Consider the following 26,006-nt stretch of genomic DNA (forward strand, 5'->3'; position numbering starts at 1 on the left):
GGAAGTAGCGTAAAAGACGTAATAGTTTATTTTCTTACTACCTGTCATTTATTGCAGGTTACTTGTATTTGCTTAATTGTTTACTAAATGTTTGAGGTGTGAAATAAACCGCAATGGAGCAAAATAAGGGTGTGTGTGGTTGGAGGATGTGTTCGTGCGTGCATGTGCGCGCGAGGGGGGGCGCGAACATTTTTCTTGTAAAACAAGGGGGGCCCAGCAAAAAAAGTTTGGGAACCACTGTGATAGTGTTTCCTTCTCTTTTCTCTCATGCTGCCTACTCACAGGAGGAAGTTGAACCAGCCAGGTAAACACCTGTGTGTGAAACAGCTCTGTGTTCAGTCTCGTGATATTTGTGTAGAAGCCAGAAACGTCAGAACTGTTAGACTCAGTAATGGACTTTGTATTTTCTGCCCTGACAGTAAACCCGAAGACGAGTGAGTAACCACCATAATAAAAGCTAAATACTGATCTGATTCATAAGCCGATCAGCAGGCATATTGCCAAATAGTGAGCAGCTTGAAAAGCCTATCAATGAGCGGAATGCCAAATAGTGAGCAGCTTATCAACAGGCAGGATGCCAGAGATCGAGATTCTTTACAAAAAGCACCAATAGATCAGATGCCAGATAGCGAGCTGCTGTTTAATCCTTCATTAAGCTTCGCTGGATCTTCCGCAGCGCCCCCTAGTGTCCCGTAAAATCCCTCTCACAGTTATTAATGGGTGTTTCTTCCTTAGCAAAGGGATGATTGCCTGGATATCTCAGGGTCTGGAGAAGGTTGTTCCTCAGCCTGAGTTGAAGAGCAAAGAGTCGCCCACAGCTGAGCAGCCGGCAGAGGTAAGTCCCAAGTTCTGACCAAACCCGGCCATCAACTGTCAGCTAAAGTTATTAAAGCTAATTTACATCTCTGATTTCAATTTTATTTTAAACACACATCTGACTCTGGAGTGTTTAGATCATTAATAGTTCTTTTTTTAAAAAGTTCTGTAAAGTCCAACATCCAACACAATCATTTAAAGAAATCCTGAACACAACCTGAAACCCCAACAGTGTGTGGAAAGCTAAAAGTCATCTTAAACATTGGGAAATCATTGATTACAGATTCTGCAGTGTTTCCATCTCCATGATCATATTTTTAGCTTTTACCAAAAATATTCCTGCCTTGGTTACATGCTTGTTTCTCCTCAGGTGCGTCAGGCTGCACCTGCTCCAGGTGAGAACAGACCTGAATATGTTTGCAGACACAGACTGGATTTTAGCTGCTGCTCAGTCAATCATCAGTTTGCTTGTATTTCAGTTGCAGAGCCTCCGGTTACTGTGGTGGAGGTGAAACCGGACCAAACTGAAAACAAGCCACCGAGGTCAGCGTCCTGTTTTACAACATTATCTTCCCTTTAAATAAGCTGCTTAATTTGCTTAGAAGCACGTCTGTGCTTTATTAAGATGCAGGGGCGGACAGAACTATTTATACATTAGATTAGCGGTCCCCAACCCCCGGGTCACTAGGGCTGAGGCTCGGGTGTGAAATTCTTGGTTTTCAAGATTTTTATTGTTTTTTAATTTTATTTTTTAAATGTCTTTATTGTTAACTCGGTTTCCCCGGGTCTTTTCCTTGTGTTATAAATAAATCTTCTTTTTTGTGGTACTGGTACTGGTTTTATTTTGTTGTATTTTTGGGGCGATCGTGGCTCAAGAATTGGGAGTTCGTCTTGTAATCGGAAGGTTGTCGGTTCGAGCCCTGGCTCCGACAGTCTCGGTCGTTGTGTCCTTGGGCAAGACACTTCACCCGTTGCCTACTGGTGGTGGTCAGAGGGCCCGGTGGCGCCAGTGTCCGGCAGCCTTGCCTCTGTCAGTGCGCCCCAGGGTGGCTGTGGCTACAATGTAGCTGCATCACCAGTGTGTGAGTGGGTGGATGACAGGTTGTGTAAAGCGCTTTGGGGTCCTTAGGGACTAGTAAAGCGCTATATAAATACAGACCATTTATTTACCCTTAGGGCCGGTCCGTGAAAATATTGTCGGGCATAAACCGGTCCGTGGCGCAAAAAAGGTTGTGGACCGCTGCATTAGATGTTAGAGGTGAGAGATGGATGGGTAAATGAGACTCAGGTGAAGATAATTAAGCAAAACAAGAAGTAAAACTTGAGATAGAAGAGAAAATGAGACAAACAAGACATAAACAGAAGGTTAACACAAAGAAACAGAACTCAGCTACCTCACAGGAGCTAACTGTTCGTGTGATATTTCTGCCTGTGTTCTTACTCACAGCATGATAGACTGGATCAAACAGGGCATCGAGAAGGTGGTTCCTCAGCCAGAGATTCATGTTCGCTCAAAAACGGAGGCTGAAGCTCCGGCTCCGGCTAAAGGTATCTTTACTTCTTATTCAGCCACAAATCATCATTATAGACCTATTTAACTCAGAGATTTTCTTTCATGTTGTGGTGGTAAATGTTTGATTTGAACTGCTTTGCTTGGTTGAGCTCAACTGAAGTTCGTGTTCTGCTGACAGCTGGAGAAAAGAGAGTACTTATTCTTTCTAAAACAAACATTTGGACATTTAATCACCTTCGACTGGCTGTACTTTTGTGATATTTGGTCCTGGTTGAAAAATAGCTCCAAAAGAAAAGATCGTGCCAGTGTTGGAGATGTTATATACTTTTTGAAAGTTGCCTGGACAAACCTGGTGGACTTTCAAACAAATGAAAGGTTGTGTTTAAAATTTGATATAACCCTTTTTTGTCGGTTAGAAGGAAATATACGACTGGACTTCATTTTGCAAGAGACAATGTCATGTCTGCCGGCATTCTTTGAGCTCTTTTTGCCAGATGCCTTTTCTTGGACATGTAAAACTTTAGGATTCAGTGGTGCCATTTTGTAAAATTGTGCTAATATGATTTGCTCGTCCCCTTTTAAACAGCTGAAGCTCCGCCTCCAGCTCCTCCACCTGTCCCCAAACCAGCCCCAGAGACCGAGAAGTGAGTCAAACCTTTGTCTTGTGTCCTGTTTTAAAGTCTTTAAAACGGAATCAGACCCTGTGGAATGATCTATTTTACTCTAAATTGGACCATAATTTACAAAATGAGCATCATGTTTCATTCGGTAAGATTTAAAACTTGTGATTGCGACCATAAACTCAAGGTGTTACTCAGCTCAGAGATCAGGTGAGCAGGAAGTACATTTTCTCACAGCCTTCTAAAAAATCATACCAGAGGAGTCGCCCCCTGCTGGTCATTAGGAAGAATGCAGGTTTAAGGCAGGCTTAAGGCAGCTTTGCAGCGGCTTGATTTTTCAAAGCTGGAAGCTCAGGTCTCTCCTACTTTTGTCCTCACAGGTCCACCAAGGAAGCCGAGGAGCCACCAAAGTAAGTGGAAACATGTTTATGTTGAGATAGAAAAGTATTTTGTCCTTGTTAGCAGGGAAGCTAGCGTTAGTCCAGACAGAAGAAAAGCAGTTCAGCGTCAGGTTTGGTCCTGAAAACCAAACAAACCATCCCTCCGTGATTCCATGTGGATGTTGACTGTAGTTTTCTAAAGTCTTCTTGTTGTTCTTCCAGCATGATGGGCTGGATCGTCAATGGGATCGGTCGCATGTTGCCTCAGCCCGTGCAGAAGTCGGTGAGTTGCTGCTACACGACGCTCAGCTCTCGCAAACATGCCATAAAATCCCAGTTAGATCAGGTGACCTGAAGGTGTCATCTGTTTCCTTCATACAGGATGCAGGAAATGAGGAGGTGCAGACCAGTAAGTACAACAACAAACCAACATCAGAGTCGCATCACACTCAGTTGTGAGTTTATTAGTGGACAATTGTACGATGAGCAGCTTGGACAGAAAATACTGAGATACAGATAATTTACATCCATCCATCCCAAAGGGAACAATACAACAGGGAATGCAGCTCGATGATCCGATATAAATCCACGTGAAAAGGAGACTTTTTATATATAGACTTTCTGAAGTTGGCTGAAAGTTGGTTATAGAAATCATGCTGACTGAAAACCTGGTTTATCCTTACACTGTGACTCTTGGAGTGGGTGTAAAATGCCTTCATTAAATATACTAAAGTTCTATATAAAAACATTTGCTGATTTAATAGAAGTGAGGTGGGAAATTTCTCGTGTTTCATTGTTACAAACAAACTTTTCGATGACAAACACCCTAAACCGATTAAAAAGTAATTTTCTTACTACATCTATGTTTTTAGAAGACCCCATTTATATTATTCTGTGACACGTGCACTGGCGAATTGATTGATTGGTTAGTGGTAGGTCAGGGGTTGGTGTCAGTGATGAGGCAGACTGTAACTGGGCTGCTCTTCTCCTTTTGTTTCAGGGGGGAAAGGCGGACAGAGCCCCTTAAAATAAAAGGAGAAGGAAGAGCGGGACAGAGTCGCTCACACTGACACTGACAGCAGCAGACACTTTAACTGACTGACGGACACTCAGAGCTGTTTGCGCACAGCTACGGCAAGATTCAGTCCTGTAGCGCTCACAAAGCTGCACTGCTTTTGTTTTGCACAGCCATCGTGCGGAACTTAAACTTAGAAAAGGGCCACAATTGTATGATTTTATTCAAGGGGACTCATTCTGCTTTTGCTCCCTGTTTTAATTGTTTGACTCTAACAGAGTAGCTTTGCATGATTCAAAGTCCAAAATAATCCTTTGTCTCACACCGGGTCGTTGTTCATTCACGAAGTTCTTCCTTTGTCTAAAACATTATGTTAGCTCCACCCCCTTTCTTATGATAAGCTGCCCTTTATAAGGTGGGCGGGGCATCCGTGTCTGAGATTACCATATTAGGGTTAATCTCACTCTATGACATCATTCAGATCAAAGAGTAGAAAAAACTGTGTGAAATTAAGTGTTCGCAGATGCCTGAGCCTTTTTTTATTAGACACTTTGTCCATGTTTAATATGAACTTCCACATCTGAACAGGAGATATTTGAAGGAAAGTAAACAAAAAGCAGAATATGTCCCCTTTAATGAACACCAGTTATGATTAGGAACTCTTTATTGCTATGCTCTGTTTAAAGTCCAAGCCTTTGGTGACCCTTCATACTGGGAACTCTGGATTGCTGGTAGTCCACGTCAACTGCTTGCTTGGTAAAGGGGACCAGTTGTTCTCATGTCCAGCTCTTTATTTTAATCCTGGAACTTAACCAGAGTAACTTGGCGAGATTCTCAGGTGAAAATAACTCATATATTGCCCCTTCATGTAGTTTCCTGTCTGAAACTAGCTGCTTTAGCTCCCATCTCTTCAAGGTACACATCTCTAAAAGCCCAATGCCTTCTGATTGCCTGACTTATGGAAGCCTACAGAGGGGCAGCACCTTGTGTTTTTGAGATGTACTGTCTGTACGTCATGAGCGTGCTGTTCCTGTAGCAAGTGACTTCTGCGTAGTCTTTGAAACTTTGAATACAAATAAACATAAATATGTTCATTCATATTAAAATGATACCAGCCAGAAACTGAGGTAAAGCACAACTGGTCCCCTTTGAAGGTTTTTGCTAAATCATCAACTACAAAGGAAGCCTTTTGCTTATTATTTATTATAATAAAGACATTATTTGGAAAAAAGGTGTCTGTTGTGTTGTTGTTATAAACCTGAAAAGGGCAATAGACCTATCAATCAACCAATCAATCAGTTATCAACTGTTTAAAAAATCTAATCATTTCTAGCAACTTTAGCTTTTTTAGGACTCAAAGCACATTTATTTCTAAATTCTTCAATTAAAATATTTATTTCAGACATGCCAGTTGAGTAGCAGGTGCTTAAATACTTTACAATATGGACCAAAAGGAGCAGTTTGAAAATCTAGACGTTCCAATAATTAAACCCGCACATCTAAAACAAATGAAAATGCAGTTACTCAGTATGAATTACCTGAATTACCCCAAACACAGTCCATTTCTTGACTTTAGCCTTTTTAAAGCAAACGTTTCATGCTAGCCATCTGTTAGGATTACTAGATTGATGTGTGTTTCTTATTACAACCTTTTAAATGAATACTCCAGCTTTTACTGCACCTTCTTGGAGACTAAACACATAAATATAGTGAAAGTCTTCAGCCCTGTTCTTCCTGCCATGTGCCATTCAGTCAGTATCATACAGAAGAACACCGACCTGGTGCTGGAGGACATTGAACAGGAAGAAGTCAAGGAAACAAAGCCGGAGGTGAAGGAAGTGAAGGAAGAGCCACAGCTGGAGAAGAAAGAGGATGTGAAGCCATCCAAAAAGGTGAGCCTGACCTGACCGCATGATTGTAACACACAGCTCTGAGCCACACCAGTGTAATATGCTCACTATGAACATAAGTATTTTAAATCAAATTGTAGTTCTGCCACAGGTAACATGGTACTAACATGGTACTAACCCATGTGGAAGAGTGGTATGGTAGCAGCTCTGCAGTCGTAGTCCCAGAAAGGCATGACAGCACTTCAGTTACCAGTACATGTCCTTCGGGATATCAGTATCCCAATGCCATGGGACAATCAACATGGTAATACCAGTGTAGGCACTGTGTCTATTTATATGGTACCATGTTTGGTATTATGGTTTTATGGTTTCACAGTAACTACAGGGCACTCCACCATGGCAGTACTTCTATTACCGCTGTAGTAAAGACTGTAGATGGTGTATAAACTTTTGTCCTTAAGAACAAGGGTCCAACAACCCCAGTGGCATTTGGAAGGATAAGTGTTAATACCAGTGCTGGTACTGTGGCCATCTAAATGTTACCACGGTCATTTTTGAATTAACACTTTCGGTGGGAAACTGGTACTACCAGAATAAGTTATTTAGTAAGCACTTTAGGTTCTGCAGCACTGTAGTACTGGTTGTACCATAGTATGTTTTGCAGACCCAGGATACCAGTATTCCAGTACCATGGCAAAAGTGAAATGGCAGGAGAACTGTAAACACTGTGGTAAATAGTGTGATATATGACAGCAGTCCCCAACCTTTTTTGCGCCATGGACCGGTTTATGTCTGACAATGTTTTCAGAATCAGACTCCAGTCTCAGCACTATGGGGAAGGATAGGGTAATACTAACAAAGGCCTTGTGTAAATGTTATCATGGTGCTATCAGAGTTCATTAGGTGACTGATGACTGCTCGAGTGAACTGTTGCTACGTAACTAAAATCATGGCTGGTTGCAGACTGAAGATGCAGAATCACAGGTGGATGAGTTGAGTCCACTGATTGACAGCATCAAAAAGGAGGCTGGAGAGGCAGTCCTAGCTCACATGGAGGAAAGGTTAGCCTCAGTCTTTTGTCTCATATGTGCAATAAGGATGATGATGATGATGTCTCTTGGGCGTTCTTGGGGAGCAATTTTTTTAGCAAGATGTCTTTGTTATTTAAGTCACATAAATTCTTCTATCCATGACTATTGATTGATCTTGTTACAGGCTGCAGCAGGAGCGTCTGGAGGCAGCTCGTGTGGCCGAGGAGATGGCCAGAAAGGCAGCGGAGGAGGCAGTCCGCCAGCTCGAGGTGGAGCATTCAGCTAAGATTGTAATAGAAACGCTACCAGAGTCCAATGAACAGTAAGTCACATCAATTCAAAACATCACGCATAAGCAGCGCCATGGCAAAGTGCTCTAACCTATGAGCTTTTTGGGATTTATCAAAAAAGATCCTTGTAGTATCTCAAACATCTGAGCAGTAGTATGGTAAACAGAAAACAGTCCAACGTGACCAGAAACCTCGAATTGCTCCTATTTGCTTTGAACAGGCTGCCCAATATCCTGGAAGAAGAAAACGAGGATGATCCAGAGTAAGTTTCCTTTCGTGAAGCCCAAATAACAACGCTGTGGGTCTTACATGCTGCTTTTGTGCTCCTAGCTTAGGCTGCTGCAGCTTTTATATCACCTGAAAGTGATGGGACAGGTGAGACAATGTTCTTATCTCAAACACAATCCACATAGCACTTTATATTTCAAGTGTTGGGTTGAACAGTGTGTTAAATAATTTACATACTACTGCTGAACTCCTATCAGCAACATTTCCCAGCTCTCTTTGCTGCCTTTAACAACAGGCTGGTTTCTCTCATCTTTGATTGCACTCAAATCAAAGGATGCCACATTAGCTAGCAACATTAGATAACAATAACTAGAAAAAAATCTTTTTCATCTAATGAATGCTGTCTAGCCAAATTGAAGTGTGGGGAAATGAGGATTATCGTCAGCAGAGCATTTTATTGATGTGGGCTCTTTGATTGAAAGCTGTCAATCTTGGCTAATATAAGCAAACACTAGCTCAGTGTTGCCAACTTAGCGACTTTGTCGCTATATTTAGCGAGTTTTCAGACCCCCTTAGCGACTTTTTTTCTAAAAAGCGACTAGCGACAAATCTGGCGACTTTTTCTGGTATTATTGGAGACTTATTTATGATGACTTTTTGACATGAAAACGCGTATCGCTCTTACTCTCAACAAGCAGCGGTGCTGCCTTGGGCCCCTCACCCGTGCCAAAGCGCTCACAGGCGGAGGATAGTCCTCCCCCAGCTGCTATCAGGGCAGGAGACGTTCACACCTGTGCGTCCAAACGGCAAATGAATCGCGCATGAGCGAAGCCGCTGATCCCACACTGACTGTAACACAGTCAATTCTTCTTTTACTGTTACACTGTTTTGTGGATCACAAGGTTTAAAACTACTTATAAACAAACACTCTCACACACAGTAACTCCACCAGAGTGCCGATTTCGGGTCACTTTTGCCGGTCCAGGCCTGGATAAAGGAGCAGGGTTGGAATTGTGACATTAAAAAACAATAATTGCTAAAAGAAATTTAATTTGTAGTTCTAAATAAATTCAAATTGCATTTAGGACGTTTTTTTTACTCGCTTTATGTCTCTTCCACGATGTTATTTCTCTCTCCAACAGCATAGGTTACAATTACATTAGCATGACCAATTATGCAAATTAGGTGATGACGTCATTTGGCGACTTCTAGCGACTTTTAGGACAGCCAATAGCGATTTTCCTTACTGAGGAGTTGGCAACACTGCACTAGCTTACTTGTTAGTCTTAAAGATTTGTAAGCTAACTCACACACCTCACTCCCAGGGCTGTTTGTGCAGATAAATTAGGTTTTTCTAAGTTACTTTATCAGCTAACATTAGCTAACATATTTAGCTAATTGTGTTATATTTAGCTAATAACACAGCTAACATATTTCTGTAGATAGCTTACATAGCTAAGTTAGCTAGCTAGCTAACCGTAGTGTCCTCAAGTTACTTCTTGAGAAAATCGCTGGAGTGTAAATGCTTATTGGCTAGTTGGCTACATCTAAGTTAAAAACAACTGCTAACACTAACTAGTACTACATTTAACGTTATACTGTACTGACCTTAGCCAACAGTAAGTCATGTAACAACACAAAGCGAAGGTGTATTGGCATCAATGTCACTGTACAGGACAAACAGGTCATACAGACCCCTGTTGTCGGTTTATACACCACGAGTGTCATTCATAACAGCTGTTTTTATGTCACGCCATCTGTAAGATCCATCCCTGAACACTGACCTTCCACATCAGTCAGGTTCCGCAAACCAGTCGACTGGTCATTAAATGTCAAAAAAATAAAACCTTGAAAAATTCCAACTTCTATATGTTATAATTATGAGAACATCTAAAATAATTAGAAGAGCACAAAATCGTAAAAATACTATACATTCAGGTCCCATTCAAAGAACAGGCTGTTGGAATAGGAAGCGTTATTGTTGGATTCAGCCTGTTTTTCTTTAAATTGATAGAAAATTGATTTGAGATCGCTGCTGTCGCTCTGTGCGACTTGTTTCTGTTCTTGTAGAGTTATGAAATATTTTGTCAACATTTTCAACATAAGGCCTCCAAAGGTTTGCTGTGTGCATATCCATGTGTCCATGGATAACAGTAGTGTAGTTTGTGGACAGTTTCTGCTGGTCTAGCCTCTTTAGTTTAACAGCAGGCTTCATCTTCACCTTCACTGCTCTCTGCTTAGCTCTGCCGCTACCGCCTTTAGCTTCAGAATGGTTGAAAGATGAGCTCAGCTGTCTCAGGTGTCTGACTGGGACTCTCCATCTTATTTAACATTTGCTGCACACTGTTCAGGTTACAAAACCTGCAGGAGGACAGTGAAGACAGCACAGAGAATCAGAATCCTGAGGAAAATAAAGTGACAGAGGAAGATAAAATCAAGACCACTGTTGAGGAAGAGACTAAATCTGATCAGTAAGTTTGGTCATAGAATTTGGTCTGCTTGTAGAGTAAGAAACTAAAAGATACTCAAATAGTTTGCACACACAAGCGTGCACTAAGAGGCTGACGTGCCTGCTGGCATTATCAGATTTATGAAGCTTTAAACATTTTACATCTTTTTAGAGCAAACTGAAGTCCTGCCCTGTTCCTGCCTGGTATCTCTTCTTTTTAACAGAAGGTGTTTGTTTGAACTTGACTCGCTCCACTAGGAGCTGAAATCAGTTTTGTCACTTGGAGAACATCCTGAAGGATAAAACTAGAGGGCCGCGCAGTCAGTTCTCCCATAGCTTTTTCCTCAAACTTGGTTCACAGCTCGTTTACTTTTCCATAGCACTAATGTTGCCTGGGTACTAAAGAGTCCAATGTATTTGCAGGAGTTGTTTGGCCAAATAAAACACTACCCGGTTTTATTTGGCTCCTTTCTAGCGCCAATGAATAAGCCCTCCTAATGAGAAATGGTCATTTCAAATCTTCAAGTTGTCATTCGGTTGTTAAACTAAAGCTTTCAGCGCCTTGAGGTAACTGGTGTTGTGATTTGGTGCTACAGAAATAAAATTGAATTGAATTAAACTGTATACCCAAGATGAATGTTAGAGACTTTTTTTAAAATTTGCCATGTAGTTAAAACAAAATCCAGCCCTTCCTATGATGGGTCAGTGATGACGTCCAGCCTACACATTGTTTAATTTCCTACATGTGTTTTGGCCATACAGTGCTTCTGTTAAAACATTTTAAATGTGTCCCAGTGACACCTGTACATAAATGCATATTTATAAAAAGTTCAAACCTAATCTGCACCAGCGTAGCCAGCTGTCATAACAGCTCGGCCCCAAAAAGCACAGCAGGCCAGACTTTGAACAACACAACCTCACACCACAGATTTAACCTAAGAAGAATCAGCTGATTCCTGTTGTTAACGGTGAATGTCAGACACAGCCAGCTGAAGTAGCTCAGTTGGAAGAGCGTTACACCGAAGATCTAAAGGTCCCTGGTTCAATCCTGGGGTTTGGTAAGCAGACAATGGGCAAGCTTTTGGCAGCTGGATAGTGTAGTGGTGTAGTGATTCCTTCCAAGTATCCAGTAAGGGCCCTGGCTAGGTCCAAAGGAATGCCCTGGAATGGCGCGGCTACGTCTGCAGCTCGGACGCAACACATTTCACTGCATGTTGTACTCTGTATGATTTTGTATGTGACCAGTAAAGCTTGTTTCGTTACCCTGACTTCAGTGAACTGGCATGATGGGTTCACATGAAGTCTCCTGGTGAAGCTCTCTTTGGTCTCCAACAACTAACTTTCTGTTGTTTCCTTTGTTGTATGTATAGAGGGGCTTTCAGAGTTTATGGTTATCCAGAAATCAGGGCAGGACTTTGGTTCAAATAGCTTTTATGCCCAGACGTTTACTATGCACTACTTCTGTAGAAGTTGCTTCTTTCAGTTTTTCCAGTGATTACATTTATCTTTATTTTCTGCTGCGTCTTGCCTACTTTTCTTCTGTGAATCAGGGCAGATCTCAAAAGGTAGGTTGGATTTTTTTATAGGCGGTATAACCACACAGAATAAAGCAGTTCTGTTTTTGTCAGCCAGCTACTGTGTTTCACCTGCTTCTGGTGGCTTCATTAGGGTTAACTATAGTTGAAGATTCAGTCCAAGATACAGCCAAGAGGGCACATTTTCCTTTGTATAATCAATTACCTTGAATACTAACAGGTCCAGACACGGCCCAGTGTTGTCTTCTTTAGCAATGTTGTTTGAACAGGGCAGGTATTGTAATCGATTATATTGATGTTCTCAAATATTGTTGACAGCATCCTGTTATTTCTAATATAACCGCCAACAATTAACAAAATAAACCAAACTAAACTGGCTCACCATTTCTAGAAAGAATTTGACGTGTTTAAATGCGATTTGTGTCCTCTGTCCCATAATAACAACGTTATCCAGTGAATGGCAAAAATGAGAAAAGATCTCACCTCAGATATTTGCCCCCTGGGGTTCAGGGTACATCCTTATGTCTGAATGTTTGACCAGTTGCAAACAGTTTGTCTCATAATTTAGAAAAACAGGACCCAAGAGTACAAATGTCAGTATTTCCCTATCAGATCCTTCCACAGTAGATTATACCTCAAACAGAAGTTTTCCCGTGCCCACGTGCTTCTCATAGGAAACTCACTGAGATATTCACCTCACACTGCAAACTCTGACATGAACGTTGCTGTGAATTGTTGCTCGTCAGTGCAGATGATGTCAGTGGAAGGATCAGCTCTGCAGCTTTTGTGGAGGTCTGGTTCGCTCTTCTTTGACGTTAATGATGGCTGCTCCTCTTCACCAGGTGCATGGTAGACGTCTGCCCAGCTGAAGATGAAATCAAAGCAACAACTCAAGTGGAAAAGGTGGAGCCTGCTCCAGACGAAACCCACAAGCCCCCAACTCCACCCACTGAATCTGAAGCACCAGAGGAAGCCACTCCTTCAACAGATGCAGAACCAGTCTCCCAACAACCTGAGCCACTCCCTCCAGAAACTCCACCCACTACCACGGATCAGGTGATGGTCTCCTGGATTCTGCTTCAGTAGATGGTAGTTTGGTGATCCAAGCGGAAGAGTTCAAGTATGTTGACAGGTGAACGGTAGATTGACAGAAGGGCTGTTTGACCTTTGGTCATGAGGTAGTGACCCAAAGAATGAGATCGAGGACACATCCTGTGGGGAAGAGCTTCTCCTGAAGGGAGTCTGGACTCTCCTTTAGAGGAAGGGGAGGAACTCATTTAGAGTAGAGCCATCACTCCTACACACTGAAAAGGAGCCACTTGCAGTGGTTCATCATTTGCCCAGGATGTCTCCTGCACGCCTGCTCCATGTCGAACCAGGAGGAGACCCCATGTGAGGTAGAACCAACACAAGCTGGAGAGATTGTCTCTCGACTGGTTGGGAATGAATCGGTGTCCCTCCATGAGCTTGAAGGTGGAAGAGCACAGAGGGAGGTGTAGCTGAGAACCTGAGGACAAAAGACCGGGTCAAAGTGGCTCTGAATCTTTGTGGCTTCTTTCCCGGAGAGCAAGAGGAAGAACCTGGTGAAAGTCAAAGAGACAGTCTAGGAACTTGAAGAACTTATTAGAAAAAGTTCTGGACTTGAAAGATCTGCTGACCTGGTGCCAGATACATCTGGCACTGTTATTTATTGGTCTTAATTTCTTTGGTATGTTCTCACTTCCTAAACCAGCACTCTACAACCTGAATTATACGTACTTCGAAGAGTTAATCTCTGATTAATTTCTTCTGATTATCTCAGATATTTCACCTAAAATGTCAGAAAGCAGTTCCAGCTGCTTGACTTTGTCCTGAGCTTTCAGTGTATTGAGTGGTCTTCATCAGAGGACCGAGCTGGCTAAGCTGTCATGGAGATCAGTCTGTTGGTGTTAAAGGTCATTAGCTCGTGTGGACGTCGGCGATAAATCCAATTCCTGTGGTTCCTCGGAAACAGTTGGAAAAGAGCATCTCTACTTGAGAATCACTCGCTGGCTTTCTAAGGAAATTTCAACCATGTCATGTTCCTGTGACTGCAGGGCGGATTGACAGTTATATCTTGTTTTTAATAATTGTTTTCTTCTTAATTCTCAGACCAGCACAGCAGAAGCAGAAGAAGGTGGATGTGGAGGTGAGACTGCAAAATCAGGTTTTATCTTCTTGTTTCTCTTGTTCCGACTTCTCTCTTCATGGATTTCTTTGCCCTTCGTTACCTTCACTGGTCCGGTTTTAGGACCCTAACGCTAACCCTTCTCACTGCTGTTTCTCTGTCTAGTTCCTGACATTTGCTCTCCGATAAAGAGCTTTCTGCTTCGATTCCCTCATGCCGCCGAGTGCCTGGAGAGCTGCACAAAGCTGATGCGTGACCATAACCTCACCCTTCCCACGCTGTCCGTGCCGACGCCACCGCCAGAGCTCACCCAGCTGACCCAGGAGCTGTTGCAGTTCACCAAGCAGGCGCAGCAGCGCTGTATGAGCATCTACAGCCGCTTCAGGGGCCTTAACTCCAACTCCCAGGATCCTTAGCAGCCGTAACCCCCACCCCCCTCCAGCAGACTCCTAGAGACACCTTATAGATTATAGACTAGATAATCTGCGTAGATCAAAGCCTTTGAAGTGCCAAACCAAACAAACACACTTCCAGTGCCTCCGAACGTCCCATTTCCCCCTCATCCTCACTCCCATCATGCTCTGCAGCTCCGCTGTGCTTCACCATCAGCTGCCAGCTAAGCGCGCCACAGGTAATCAGGAGGAGGTGGATGTCTGAGCTGCTGTAGGCTGTGTGCTTGTCCCTTTGCTGTTTTTAATGAGTCGTTTAGAGCTGAATCCCCAACAAAACTGGGCGACAGAATCTCCATGTTTACCTCGCGATAGTCTGTGTGATGGGATTTGTTACTGGAGAGTTCTTTATCTGCCACGTTGTTGCCCCTGGTGATGGATTTTCACGAAGCAGCGTGATGCAGATTTCCTGTCGAGGCCGAAATATTTAAGCAAGCATGAATCAGTTTTTGCTCCATTTATGTGGACACGGGAAATCAAAACTGGACTTCAGTCCTGTGATTCTCATTTAAGACTGAAGAGAAACTCCGTGACTTTACCTGCATCATATTTTCTGTCAGCTGTTAGAATAAGAGAGGCCATTTATCGAGCTGCTAACATTAAATGCAGGGGGGCTTCTGTGGATTTGGGGTTATTTCCAGACAGTTTTACATATTTAATGCTGAATAACTCTTGTAAACATCACACATCTGTAAACTGGAGAACACACTTGGCCTGTAAACGTATAAAAATTAATATATTTATTTAAATACACATTTTTCTTACCATAAAACCACATCAGTTCTTTTTGTTTTCTCTGGATGTGTCCAGAGGCAACAATCAGCATTTTATCATCTACAAATAAATGAAAGCAGAAGTTTAAAGTTGTGCTGGTGCTTTGGAAACAGTAGTCGACCCAAACTGCGGTTCAGCTGAGGGCGAGTTTATTCGTGTCGCAGGAAGACGTCGCCTGAGGTCCAACTGCATTTATTTTCTGGTCCTCAGAAAACTGCAGTAAACGTTTGGCTGAAGCTTCAGAACTGAAGGTGGAGGCGATGGATGTGATGGAAGGGAAAGGTCTGAACATCCCCCAGATTATCACCACCCCAGAACCAGAACCGAACCATCTCACAGCCCCAGAGCTCAGGTAACACACGACGTGTATGCTGCATCCATGGAAAGCATCCATGTTTGATGTCTGTGTTATCCTGTCTTCATGTCCAACTCTGCATCTTTTCATGGTTGTTCTTGTCCTGCTAAAAGTTGCTGAGCGAAACATCTAACAGCTCCAAATATGATTAAAAACACAACGCTGAGTTAAAATCAATGTAAATGGTTTCCTTAAATCTTTCTTTAGCTCCATCCTTTCTGAAACTGTTTGAATGATTCATATCTTCATGTTCAGAGGCCTGCACGCCAAAGGAAATTTGACATACCCATGTTATCACTGTCAGGGTCAAAGGTCACCTGAAGGTGGTCTTCAGCTCCATAAGTTAACCCAGTTAACCTTCAGCACACAAACATCCAAGGAATTTTACAGGATTGGAGACGTGCTTTTCCAGAGATCCGATTGGCCAGTAGGTGGTATTTTTGTATCTGCTGATCTCAAAGATAACCAGAAATCTTCAGATATCAATGAAATTCCTCGACGTGTAGCAACAAGACGGAATAAACACACAGTGGGCGGGTCCTAAGTTAATATTCTCGCAACTTTAATGAAAGCAGGCACCAATGGGAGCAAAGGATATTTGTAACTGACCAGTAGTGACAAACACTACTGGTCAATACACACTACAATATACACAACTTTGTCAGTATTGACAAGCAGAGCAATGCACGGTCTTCATCCCAAATCTTCCTGTGCAGTGTCGGCCTCCGATGGTCTTTGAGGTAAGTCGTATGTTCAGATGACGTCTCGGTGGAATAAAAATAAAACGGGAGCGACACGAAGCCAAAATCTTTAAAGCAGTTTTTAACCCAAAGAATTAAATTAGAATCACTTTTCACAGTGATTCAGTCTAAATATCAGGAGAGCAAATCAATATGCTTTCAGATGTGTGGCCACAACTGAAGATTAGCTTTAGAGACTCTGAAAGTGTAGGTGAGTACAGAGCTCGAATAAAAGCTTTGTGAATCTGAAACTGTGTTTTAAACCATTAATGAAGCTGACTTGTTAATCTGGTCGAAATTAGAAGCTAGTCTCGCCGCTCAGCAGCCATGTGAGTAATGTCTTGGGTGGTTATTGGGGCAGTTATTCTAAGGCTACTATCTGAATGAGTCGGTGGAGAGTCTTGACTTTATTGTCATTGATCACTGAGACCAGTTAACAGCAGTTTAAAGATGTCTGTGAAGGTTCTCAGTCATCCAGGTCTTCGTAGTCAAAGGAGCTTGCAAAGAAAAGCGTCTGGACTTCTTTAAGTTACTTGAAGACGTTTCACCTTCATCTGAGAAGCTTCTTCAGTTCTAAGGTCAAATGGTGGAGAGTCCCAGATTTAAACCTAGTGGGAGTTTCCCCCCACAGAGGGACAAAAGGACCCCCTGATGATCCTCTAATCGCCTGAGCCAAGGTGTGAAACTGGGTGTGGGTCACAATCAGCCAGAGTTTCAGGTGAGCTCACCCGAATTCCTGAGGTCAGATGGCCCAGGATGTGAGTGGGCGTTAAGGCGTCTGGGAAGGGATCTCAAAACTGTGACATCAAAACTCTCTTTTGATGATGCCAATGTTCACATTTTGGACAGAGAGGACAGATGGTTTGAAAGAGGAGTGAAAGAAGCATCTATGTCCACTGTGAGCGACCATCTTTGAACAGAGGCGATGGTTTACGACACCAACTCTCTGCCATCTATAATCCAGTTTTGAGATCCCTTCCCAGACGCCTTAACGCCCACTCACATCCTGGGCCAATGCGATGTTCTGTCGTACCACCATAAACACATCTTTAAGATTGTCTGTCTCCACAGACGGTATGTGAGCATCATATGGACACCTGCGCTTTTGGTGAATTTCTCTCACTATAGTACAATGATACTGTGACCTCAAAGCAGCCATATTATTGGTCACTTGATGTCATTAACCCATTTAATCCCACTGGCAAAAATTGTTGCCGTTTTAACCCTCTATGACACAAAAATTAAACATATTGTGTGTAGGGGAAATCTAAGGAGTAAAATTATTTTGCAAAAGGCTCCAACAGCACAAACACGGTGCAGAGGTTCACCATCCCCCTCTCAGTCACAGAGGCCACGCCCACTAATATTGCAAATTTTAATCCCGATTGGCTCTCTGGAGAAAGAGCAGACAAATTTCTGTCCAGGACTCCGATCGGGTCCCTGTCTGATGAAGATAAAAGCAAGTCTGAAGTCTGTGTTTGAACTCACCAAAGCTTTGAAACATCAACCGTCTCCTGGAAATGTTGAAAATGATTCACAGTTTCTGGGTTTGAGCTTTCTTGATTCGACTGAGCTCTCTTCAGTATTGTGATTGTTGCTGTTGTTGATTTGTTGAGCTGACTAACGTTTTAGAGGCATGTTTTATCGTGCTGTGTTCTGGATGGAGGCACTTCCTTTAACCTCAGTAAGAGCATCAGTCTCTGCCATCCTGAATCTGGACTAAATGCAGGCTGGAACATCTTACTGTTTCCTCTCCACGTGTCCGTGTCGATGTCTGTAGTGTTGCAGGTGATGTGTCTGCAGACGAGGACGATCCCGAGCTGCTGAGGGTCGGTTTGAAAGTCTGGAGCACTCAGGGAGACCACCTGACTGCAGACGACGAGTGAGAGAAACCCCGCAGACTCACAGTGAGCTCCCTGCTTCCATCTATCTGTCCACCATGTTTACCTTCCCGTTCTTCCTCCTGCAGGACACGTCCGCTGTCGGCGACCAGCGTCGGCAGCGTGGTGGTCCAGGACCGCCTCAACGACCTCGTCAGGCTGTTCAAAGGTCGGACGGAGCGGCAGAAAGAACGGCTGATCGACCCGGACGAATCGGAGGAAGAAAGTCCCGCAGCCTGTACGTAGAAACCGGTTTCACGAGTCAGGTCGAAGCTTTGATAAGATAAGAACCAAATCCTGCATCAAAACGCCGCTGCAGTGGTTTGCTCAGTGATTGTATGAGTTTAACAATATTCATGCATGAAGGATTTGAATAAATGATGAGATTAAACAGTTTGCATCAAATACTGAATGATTTTCAGCTGCATCAGTGTAAAACCATCAAAATGACGTTCTCGCGTTTCCTCTCTGATCCCTACAGCTCCAAGCAAAGCTCCGCCTCCCCCTCCTCCCCCGCCTCCCCCGGGAGAGGAGAAGAAAGACGCAGCAGAAGGAGGAGGAGAAGAAGAAAAGGAGGAGGAAAAGGAGTTTAAATTTGAGCTTCTGGGATATGAGGTCAAAATTCCCAATCTGCCCAAACTTCCCCCGATGCCCGGCTGGCTCCGAGCCATCCTGGACTTCCGCTTCCCCTCGAGCATCGACCCGTTCACCGGTGAGAAATCGAGTTCTCCATCACCGCACTTTTCAGGACAGCCATATTCACCCGCTGCTTCAGCTTCTAGAGTTGGGTGGAGATGAGTTTCAGGGGTAATTTGTGACAGAAGCAGAGAAGCAAGCGTGAAAGGGAAGGTTTACAGGATGGCGAGCTGAAGATGTTCAGATGTTTATTGGGAGCGAGCGTCCATCGGAGGGACAGCTCAGAGAGGCTCAGATGGTTTGGACATGTGCAGAGGAGGGAGGGTGGAGGATGAAGACGGAGCTGCCGGGAAGACCTCAGTGGAGGTTCATGGATGTAGTGAAGGAGGACTGCAGGGGGTTGGTGTGACAGAGCTGGTGTGGTGACCCCTAAAGGGAGGAGCCAAGAGACAAAGAAGTAGAACGGCAGTGCGCACCTTGCTTTGGTGTCCTTTCAGCTTGTCGTGCACCTCTGGATCTTCAAACTCCAGCAGGTGCAGCTCGGTCTTTAACATCTTTTCAGAGATAGATCAGTGAGGAGCTCAGAGGGTCCCAGACGAGTGAGAGGGCGATGCTGCAGCAGCATCAGGGCACCTTCTGGAGCAAAGTGTAAAACACAAGCTGTGCAGTCTCTCATGTATCCTGTGGAGGAGACACCTCTCAGAAGGTGCAGAGAGGCCAGAACACCGTAAGAGCCTGTATCAGGGGTCACAGGGATCTGATGATGTCACATGTGACGCACTGACCATAAGGTTTAAAGGTTGGATCGAAACTTGATTGAACTTCCTTCAGAGAAAGTGAAATCTGGTGAGCAAAGGTCACGCTGGTGGCCAAAAAGTTTCTGAGCTGGTTTGAGATGAAACATGACGCGTCAGGTGAGGTCATCCCCCCCGGGTCAGACTGTCAGCTGGGGGGATGAATTTACGATGCGCTACACAAGCATCAGGTTCTTGGTTATCTGAAGTTCAGGTCACCACAAACAGGTGGCGCTGCAGTAAGAACGTGAAGTTAAATGATAGTCAGCTCTCTGCTACCAGGGTTTTTTTATGGGTTCTTCTTTTTCCGTCATGTACGAAGGTCAGAGAGACGTTTGACTGTGGATTTCTGCCCCATAGACCTGATCTACGTCATCTGGCTGTTCTTCGTGGTGGCGGCGTGGAACTGGAACGTATGGCTGATCCCCGTCCGCTGGGCGTTTCCTTACCAAACCCCCGAAAACATCCACCTGTGGCTGCTGGCCGACTACACCTTCGACCTCATCTACATCATTGATATTCTCGTCTTCCAGCCCAGGTTGCAGTTCGTCCGCGGAGGCGACATCGTGGTCAGTAGAAATGAAACGACAAATAAAACTTTGATTTTATGTTAAACTTTCACAAACACCTTTGATCTGGAACTTCTTTTCCACAGTGTGACAAGAAGGACATGAGGGAGCACTACATGACCACAGAGAGATTTAAGGTGAGAACTTTGGGCCAGGGCCACCTGGTGGATGGTGAAGGTACTGCAAGCGGGCCACAGGAAGTTAGAAAATACGATGAATAATTTAAAAAAATTATGTTTTAATTTAGTTTACATTTTAATATTTTTTTTAAATATTTTTAAAAAACAAATCAAATCACTTAAAATAACAAACGTTATTCTGCCTTTGTGACCCTCTCTCTTTTTTTCAAATAGCAGGAAAAACTAAAATGATGAGATCAAAAATAATAATAAAGAAACACAGCTGTCACTAAAGCTTCGGCTGGGATAGAAAAGATTTTCATATTACTAAAACTGCTGCATTCATCTGAAGTTTAGGATCTGCTGTTGTATATAAAAACCATAACTCTCTGTGGAAGCCTGCATTCTTTCTAACGTCCAGCAGGGGGCGAATGTCAAGTCTGACCTCAGTAAACACAGTTTAATAGTCTCAGTCTCTAGTTTTAAATATTAGTACATTAAACTTGATCATTACTTTGTGAATCATGGTCACATTACAGGGGGGTCTGGCTTCAAAAATCTAAGATGCCAATGGACAAGTCTTAAAAACAGGACCGGTGGGTTTATAAGATGTATAAATATAAACCGGTTTATAAAATCTGGCCTCTAGTGATGGCTGATGTATCTGGCAATGGTCATAATGTGGATGCTAAAATATGTGTACGCTGCTGGAAAAAAGATGTTATAATCCTATAGATTCATGAATCCTAACAAAACAAACGAGTCTGCATCTTTGATATTTTTGCGTCTTTACATTGTGCGCACAGTTTTTTAAACTCAGCACAACCTCAGCTGTCTCCGGATTGATTCAGATCTCTAGAACTTCTTTAAACCTTTGGTTTCCCCCTGGTGAGTGTTTGCTGTGTGCTTTGCAGATGGACATCATCAGCCTGTTTCCTTTGGAGGTATTTTACTATTTCACTGGAGTCAACTCTCTGCTGAGGTTCCCTCGCCTGCTGAAGGTCAGAAAGTTTTTCTGCTTTGTTCACAGCTGATCTTTGTGGTCGGGATGAACAGCTGACCTCTGTTTTCCTCTCTCAGTACATGGTTTTCTCTGAGTTCAACGACAGAATGGAATCTGTGATGAAGAAAGCGTACATCTATAGGTGAGAAGGTCTCCACTGTTTGTCCTGGACATAACATCACTCAAAACTAAACTAACTAAATTATGAAAGTTTCCAGTAGCAGGGACAGAAGTAGGTTCAGGGACATGGTGCAGTTTTTTCAGCTGATAAGAATGATCATCATTTTAGTTTTATTTTGATGGGAGAAAGTTTTGTCATTTAGGCACCAAAAAAGGCCAAAAACAACAAAAACAGTGAACCATCTGCAAAAAGCCTAAATGCATTCGTAGTGGCCCCAGTTTGGATCCTTGAGGAACGCCCAGGTTAAATAATAATTTATTTCAGTAGATCTCTTTCTTGTTGCTGTTCTTGAATTTTTGATGTTATTTTTGTTTCTGCCTCTGTATGTCAGGGTGATCCGAACCTCAATGTACCTGCTGTACTCCCTGCACATCAACGCCTGCCTCTTCTACTGGGGCTCCGATTATGAAGGACTGGGATCCACCAAGTGGGTCTACAACGGAAAAGGCAACGCGTAAGAATTCAGATTTATATTTTTGCAATAAGAAGGGTTCAATGTTAACGATGTGAGACTGATTCTGTCTGTTTCTGGATGTCAGAATGAGGAAGAAAGAGGAAATCTGAATATAGAAGAGCCATAACTGTTTGCTCTTCAACAGGGCAAACAGACCGTACGGCAGTTACGTCATGTCTAAAACTGCAGCAGTGTGACCGTGCTTCATTTTCACTGTATCTTATTTGGTTATAGTTGTAGCTCAGACATCAGTTGACAGATCTACTAACATCAGGGTCACCGACTTATTGTAACAAAACCTTTTATTCACTCTGTAATTGACAGGAAATGACAGTTTCTGATGTAAATGTGTTATTCTGTGTCTCTGATCCACAGGTGACGGTTAGTTTGGCCTCACAGCTGTGGCTGGGTTATACGGAGCCCCGCCGGGGACATGGGAGAAAAAAAAATTAAGACGGACTTTTGCGAGATCTCGCAAAACTTTTGCGAGATCTCGCAAAAGTCCGTCTTAATTTTTTTTCGCAAAACTAACGCAAAACTTTTCTCGCAAAACAAACTCGGGATCTCGCAAAACTTTTGCAAGATTTCGCAAAACTAACTCGGGATCTCGCAAAACTTTTGCGAGATTTCGCAAAACTAACTCGGGATCTCGCAAAACTTTTGCGAGATCTCGCAAAACTTTTTCGAGATTCCGCAAAACAAACTCGGGATCTCGCAAAACTTTTGCAAGATTTCGCAAAACAAACTCAGGATCTCGCAAAACTTTTGCGAGATCTTGCAAAACTAACTCGGGATCTCGCAAAACTTTTGCGAGATCTCGCAAAACAAACTCGGGATCTCGCAAAAGTTGAATTCCAACAATGGCGGCAGCTACTTAGTTGTAATATTACTCTTTCTGGGTCACAAAATACACTTTTAAGATATTTTGAGGCGTGAATGTAGTTGTGTAAACGTCAGATACCTGCTCGGTTTACAAGACATCACATATTTGCAAAAGTGCTCCGACGTTTTCGGAGATCTGACACCCACTAGCTCGAAGCTAACGGGAGGTCGAGACCTACTACAACGGGGAGGAACACCGCTTTCCCGGCACATCGTGCCTCGACCTCCCGGTCGGCTTCGAGCTGGCGGCCTCCGAAGAATGCGGCTAAAACTTTTGCGAGATCTCGCAAAAACTTTTGCGAGATCTCGCAAAAGTCCGTCTTAATTTTTTTTTCTCCCATGTCCCCTGCGGGGCTCCGTAGGGTTATTGATTGAATTTACCCATATAGTTAAATTTTAACACTCACAGATTCGTCAGCTTTATGTTGCATTTTGCTGAAATCCTTGAAGGAAACAAAACCCAGTAGAAGTTTGAATTTTAAAAGAATTTTAAAGCTGAAGCTCTTCATGAATCGATGGACTGTTTTCATTCCTGCAGGTACATCCGCTGTTACTACTTTGCCGTGAAGACGCTGATCACCATTGGAGGACTGCCCGACCCAACCACTGTCTTTGAAATCTGCTTCCAACTCATTAATTACTTTGTTGGCGTCTTTGCTTTCTCCATCATGATCGGTCAGGTCGGTAAAACCACCATTTACAGCTCTGCTTCTTTTTGGCCATCCATGACCTAACGTGGTTCCGCCCCCTTTGGTTTTTGGTGCAATGTGTCAGATGAGGGATGTAGTTGGAGCGGCGACTGCCGGGGAGAACTACTACCGTGCCTGTATGGACAGCACGGTTAAGTACATGACCTCCTACAACATCCCTCGCGAGGTCCAGAACCGCATCAAGACCTGGTACGACTACACCTGGAAGAGCCAGGGCATGCTGGGTAAGAAATGTCTGAGAGAAGCTGTCTGAGACCTGGTCCCTGAACGCCTCGTGTTGAGTTCAAAGTAACACTGAGCTTTGTGGTGTCCCGTGTGCAGATGAGCAGGAGCTTCTGATCCAGCTTCCCGATAAGATGAGGATGGACATCGCCGTGGACGTTAACTACGCCATCGTCAGTAAAGTCGCCCTGTTTCAGGTCAGAAACGGCGAATAAAAAATAACATTTATTTATACACATGAATGCATAAATATGTGTGTGTGTGTCTCAGGGCTGTGATAGGCAGATGGTGTTTGACATGCTAATGAGGCTCAAGTCTGTCGTGTACCTGCCCGGAGACTTTGTTTGTAAAAAGGTAAGAACGCACCTGTCGAGCCGGCAGAGGTGTTACTGAGCTGATGGTGACACAGACAGTGTGTGTGTGTGTTTCAGGGGGAGATCGGCAGGGAGATGTACATCATCAAGCAGGGCGAGGTTCAGGTGGTGGGCGGTCCCGACTTGCAGACGGTGTTCGTCACCATCAGAGCCGGCTCGGTGTTTGGAGAGATCAGGTCAGAGCTGCTTCCCGTCATCCTGTTAAACAATTAAAAACCAGCACGTGGCGGCTGCAAATAAAGACGCTCAATCGCTCTCCGGATGTGCGGCTGGGCAGCGCGCCAGACTGAAATATATTATAGACATATCATCATACTGTGATTATGTTTTGTTAAAATTAAAATGATAAAAATACAGACAACTTTCATACCACAGAGGGAGAATGAAATTTACCCAACAGGGTGTTAAATGTTTCAAAAAAGTGAAATCATGTCAGTAGTTTAGTTTTTCATGACCAATGTTTTGAAAAAACTCTCTGTGGTCTCTGATTGGTCAGTCTGCTGGCGGGAGGCGGAGGAAACCGGCGCACAGCCAACGTGAAGGCCCACGGATTTGCCAATTTGTTCATCCTGGATAAGAAGGACCTGGCAGAGATCCTGGTGCATTACCCCGAGTCCGAAAAACTGCTGCGCAAGAAGGCCAAGTAAGACCGAGACCCTGTTAGAGCGGAACGCAGTTTAATTATTTTAATCCAAATCCGAGTCCTTTCACACCGAATTACGACATTTAGCTCGTCTTTGAGTCAGCATCTTTACTCTCGCAGCAGCAAAGACTTCAGCTAGAACCTTCTGGTTTATGGCTGCCATCGTAACCCCAAGAAACCTTCTTGGCATTTTTTAAAGCATATTGTCAGGGTTTATTGGGAAGTTAAGGTGGAGAACTATTACAGAACCTGCTAACCTGCAACACGTTGTCCAAACCACGGCCATCGGGTGGAGAGACAACAAGGTTAGTGTTTGCGTCCCACCAGCTCTGTTTTGTAAACAGCAGTAAAGACTCTCACACTAAGCTGGAAGGGTTAGGTCCTGTTGTCCTGTCACAGTAGGAACACTATTATTAATAAATACTGATTCACTGCATTCATGACCTTACAGAGTCTGTAGAGACACACTTATGTTACCACAGTTTACAGATGAATACCTGAGCACAGATTTGTACTTTAACCAGCCGGATTCTGGTCACCATGCGGCTGGAGGCGGATCCAGCATGTCAGTAAAGCAGCCCCAGTTGCTAATAACAACCATCAGTTAATAGTAGGCTGATTGTTTCTGCTGCTTCCTCAGCTCGCCTTCCTGTTTGTCTGATCTCTCTGTCCAGGACAGGATTAGACTCACCTCTAATCAGCTCACGGCGCTCGCTCTAGTTTGTGTTTGAGAATCGGGTCAGCTCATTGAGGTGACCCACCTTCCTTTATCTGCTCAGTCAGGCCATGGCGCTGAAGCAGACCGGCCGGAGCCACGGCAGCCGCCGGAGCTGCTGAATGTCGGATTGTGGAGGTTTGGAGATGTAGGAGCGAGGTTTTCTGTTTCTGAGCTTGTCTGGACTGCCGCCCTGTGTTTGTCTTTGTGCAGGAAGATGCTGACGAAGGACAAGAAGCCGGAGGAGAAGGAGGAGGGTAAAGGTGCAAAGACAGTCATCCCGCCACGACCGGACACGCCAGAAATGTTCAAGGCCGCCCTGAAGGTGACGGAGCAGGCAGGCATCGAGGGAACCTTCGCCAAGCTGAAGAAAACATACAGACCGTCTGAGGTGGGAGAGGCACAGGTAGGCCAGCATCACCACATCACCTCTGTTCAGCTGCAGGGAAGGAAGGAAGGAAAAAAGGAAGAAAGGAAAAGGATAGATAGATAAAAATAAAGTGAGGAGACTGAAAGGTTCTTTTCAGTGCTTTATTCAGTGACTCCACCAGAGCAGCTTTGAATGATTCACAGTTTATAATAAGCCACCTTCATCTGATGCTGCACTGTTGTGGAGGCCCTCATGTTATCCCT

The 26,006-nt window shown here is 43.8% G+C and overlaps 1 protein-coding gene across 1 annotated transcript in view; it reads left to right on the forward strand.

Annotated features, from left to right (window-relative positions):
* cngb1a (cyclic nucleotide gated channel subunit beta 1a) overlaps positions 1 to 26,006 on the forward strand; it is a 36,013-nt gene that overhangs the window by 7,095 nt on the left and 2,912 nt on the right. Inside the window, exons 6-39 of the mRNA XM_087838264.1 lie at positions 285 to 304; positions 420 to 434; positions 736 to 835; positions 1,187 to 1,211; positions 1,296 to 1,359; positions 2,264 to 2,364; positions 2,916 to 2,973; positions 3,330 to 3,359; positions 3,552 to 3,612; positions 3,711 to 3,738; positions 6,097 to 6,236; positions 7,158 to 7,255; positions 7,410 to 7,547; positions 7,736 to 7,777; positions 10,095 to 10,214; positions 11,743 to 11,757; positions 12,570 to 12,783; positions 13,858 to 13,894; positions 15,307 to 15,448; positions 17,972 to 18,073; positions 18,161 to 18,309; positions 18,553 to 18,783; positions 19,862 to 20,070; positions 20,157 to 20,207; positions 21,104 to 21,190; positions 21,270 to 21,334; positions 21,705 to 21,827; positions 23,248 to 23,389; positions 23,484 to 23,643; positions 23,741 to 23,838; positions 23,912 to 23,995; positions 24,073 to 24,191; positions 24,512 to 24,658; positions 25,587 to 25,779. Of these exons, the coding sequence (XP_087694390.1) occupies positions 285 to 304; positions 420 to 434; positions 736 to 835; positions 1,187 to 1,211; positions 1,296 to 1,359; positions 2,264 to 2,364; positions 2,916 to 2,973; positions 3,330 to 3,359; positions 3,552 to 3,612; positions 3,711 to 3,738; positions 6,097 to 6,236; positions 7,158 to 7,255; positions 7,410 to 7,547; positions 7,736 to 7,777; positions 10,095 to 10,214; positions 11,743 to 11,757; positions 12,570 to 12,783; positions 13,858 to 13,894; positions 15,307 to 15,448; positions 17,972 to 18,073; positions 18,161 to 18,309; positions 18,553 to 18,783; positions 19,862 to 20,070; positions 20,157 to 20,207; positions 21,104 to 21,190; positions 21,270 to 21,334; positions 21,705 to 21,827; positions 23,248 to 23,389; positions 23,484 to 23,643; positions 23,741 to 23,838; positions 23,912 to 23,995; positions 24,073 to 24,191; positions 24,512 to 24,658; positions 25,587 to 25,779 (3,408 nt within the window). The remainder of the gene's footprint in view (positions 1 to 284; positions 305 to 419; positions 435 to 735; positions 836 to 1,186; positions 1,212 to 1,295; positions 1,360 to 2,263; positions 2,365 to 2,915; positions 2,974 to 3,329; positions 3,360 to 3,551; positions 3,613 to 3,710; positions 3,739 to 6,096; positions 6,237 to 7,157; positions 7,256 to 7,409; positions 7,548 to 7,735; positions 7,778 to 10,094; positions 10,215 to 11,742; positions 11,758 to 12,569; positions 12,784 to 13,857; positions 13,895 to 15,306; positions 15,449 to 17,971; positions 18,074 to 18,160; positions 18,310 to 18,552; positions 18,784 to 19,861; positions 20,071 to 20,156; positions 20,208 to 21,103; positions 21,191 to 21,269; positions 21,335 to 21,704; positions 21,828 to 23,247; positions 23,390 to 23,483; positions 23,644 to 23,740; positions 23,839 to 23,911; positions 23,996 to 24,072; positions 24,192 to 24,511; positions 24,659 to 25,586; positions 25,780 to 26,006) is intronic.

This window comes from Neolamprologus brichardi, chromosome 1, assembly GCF_056152115.1.
Source record: "Neolamprologus brichardi isolate AB-2024 chromosome 1, ASM5615211v1, whole genome shotgun sequence".
Lineage (NCBI taxonomy): Eukaryota > Metazoa > Chordata > Actinopteri > Cichliformes > Cichlidae > Neolamprologus > Neolamprologus brichardi.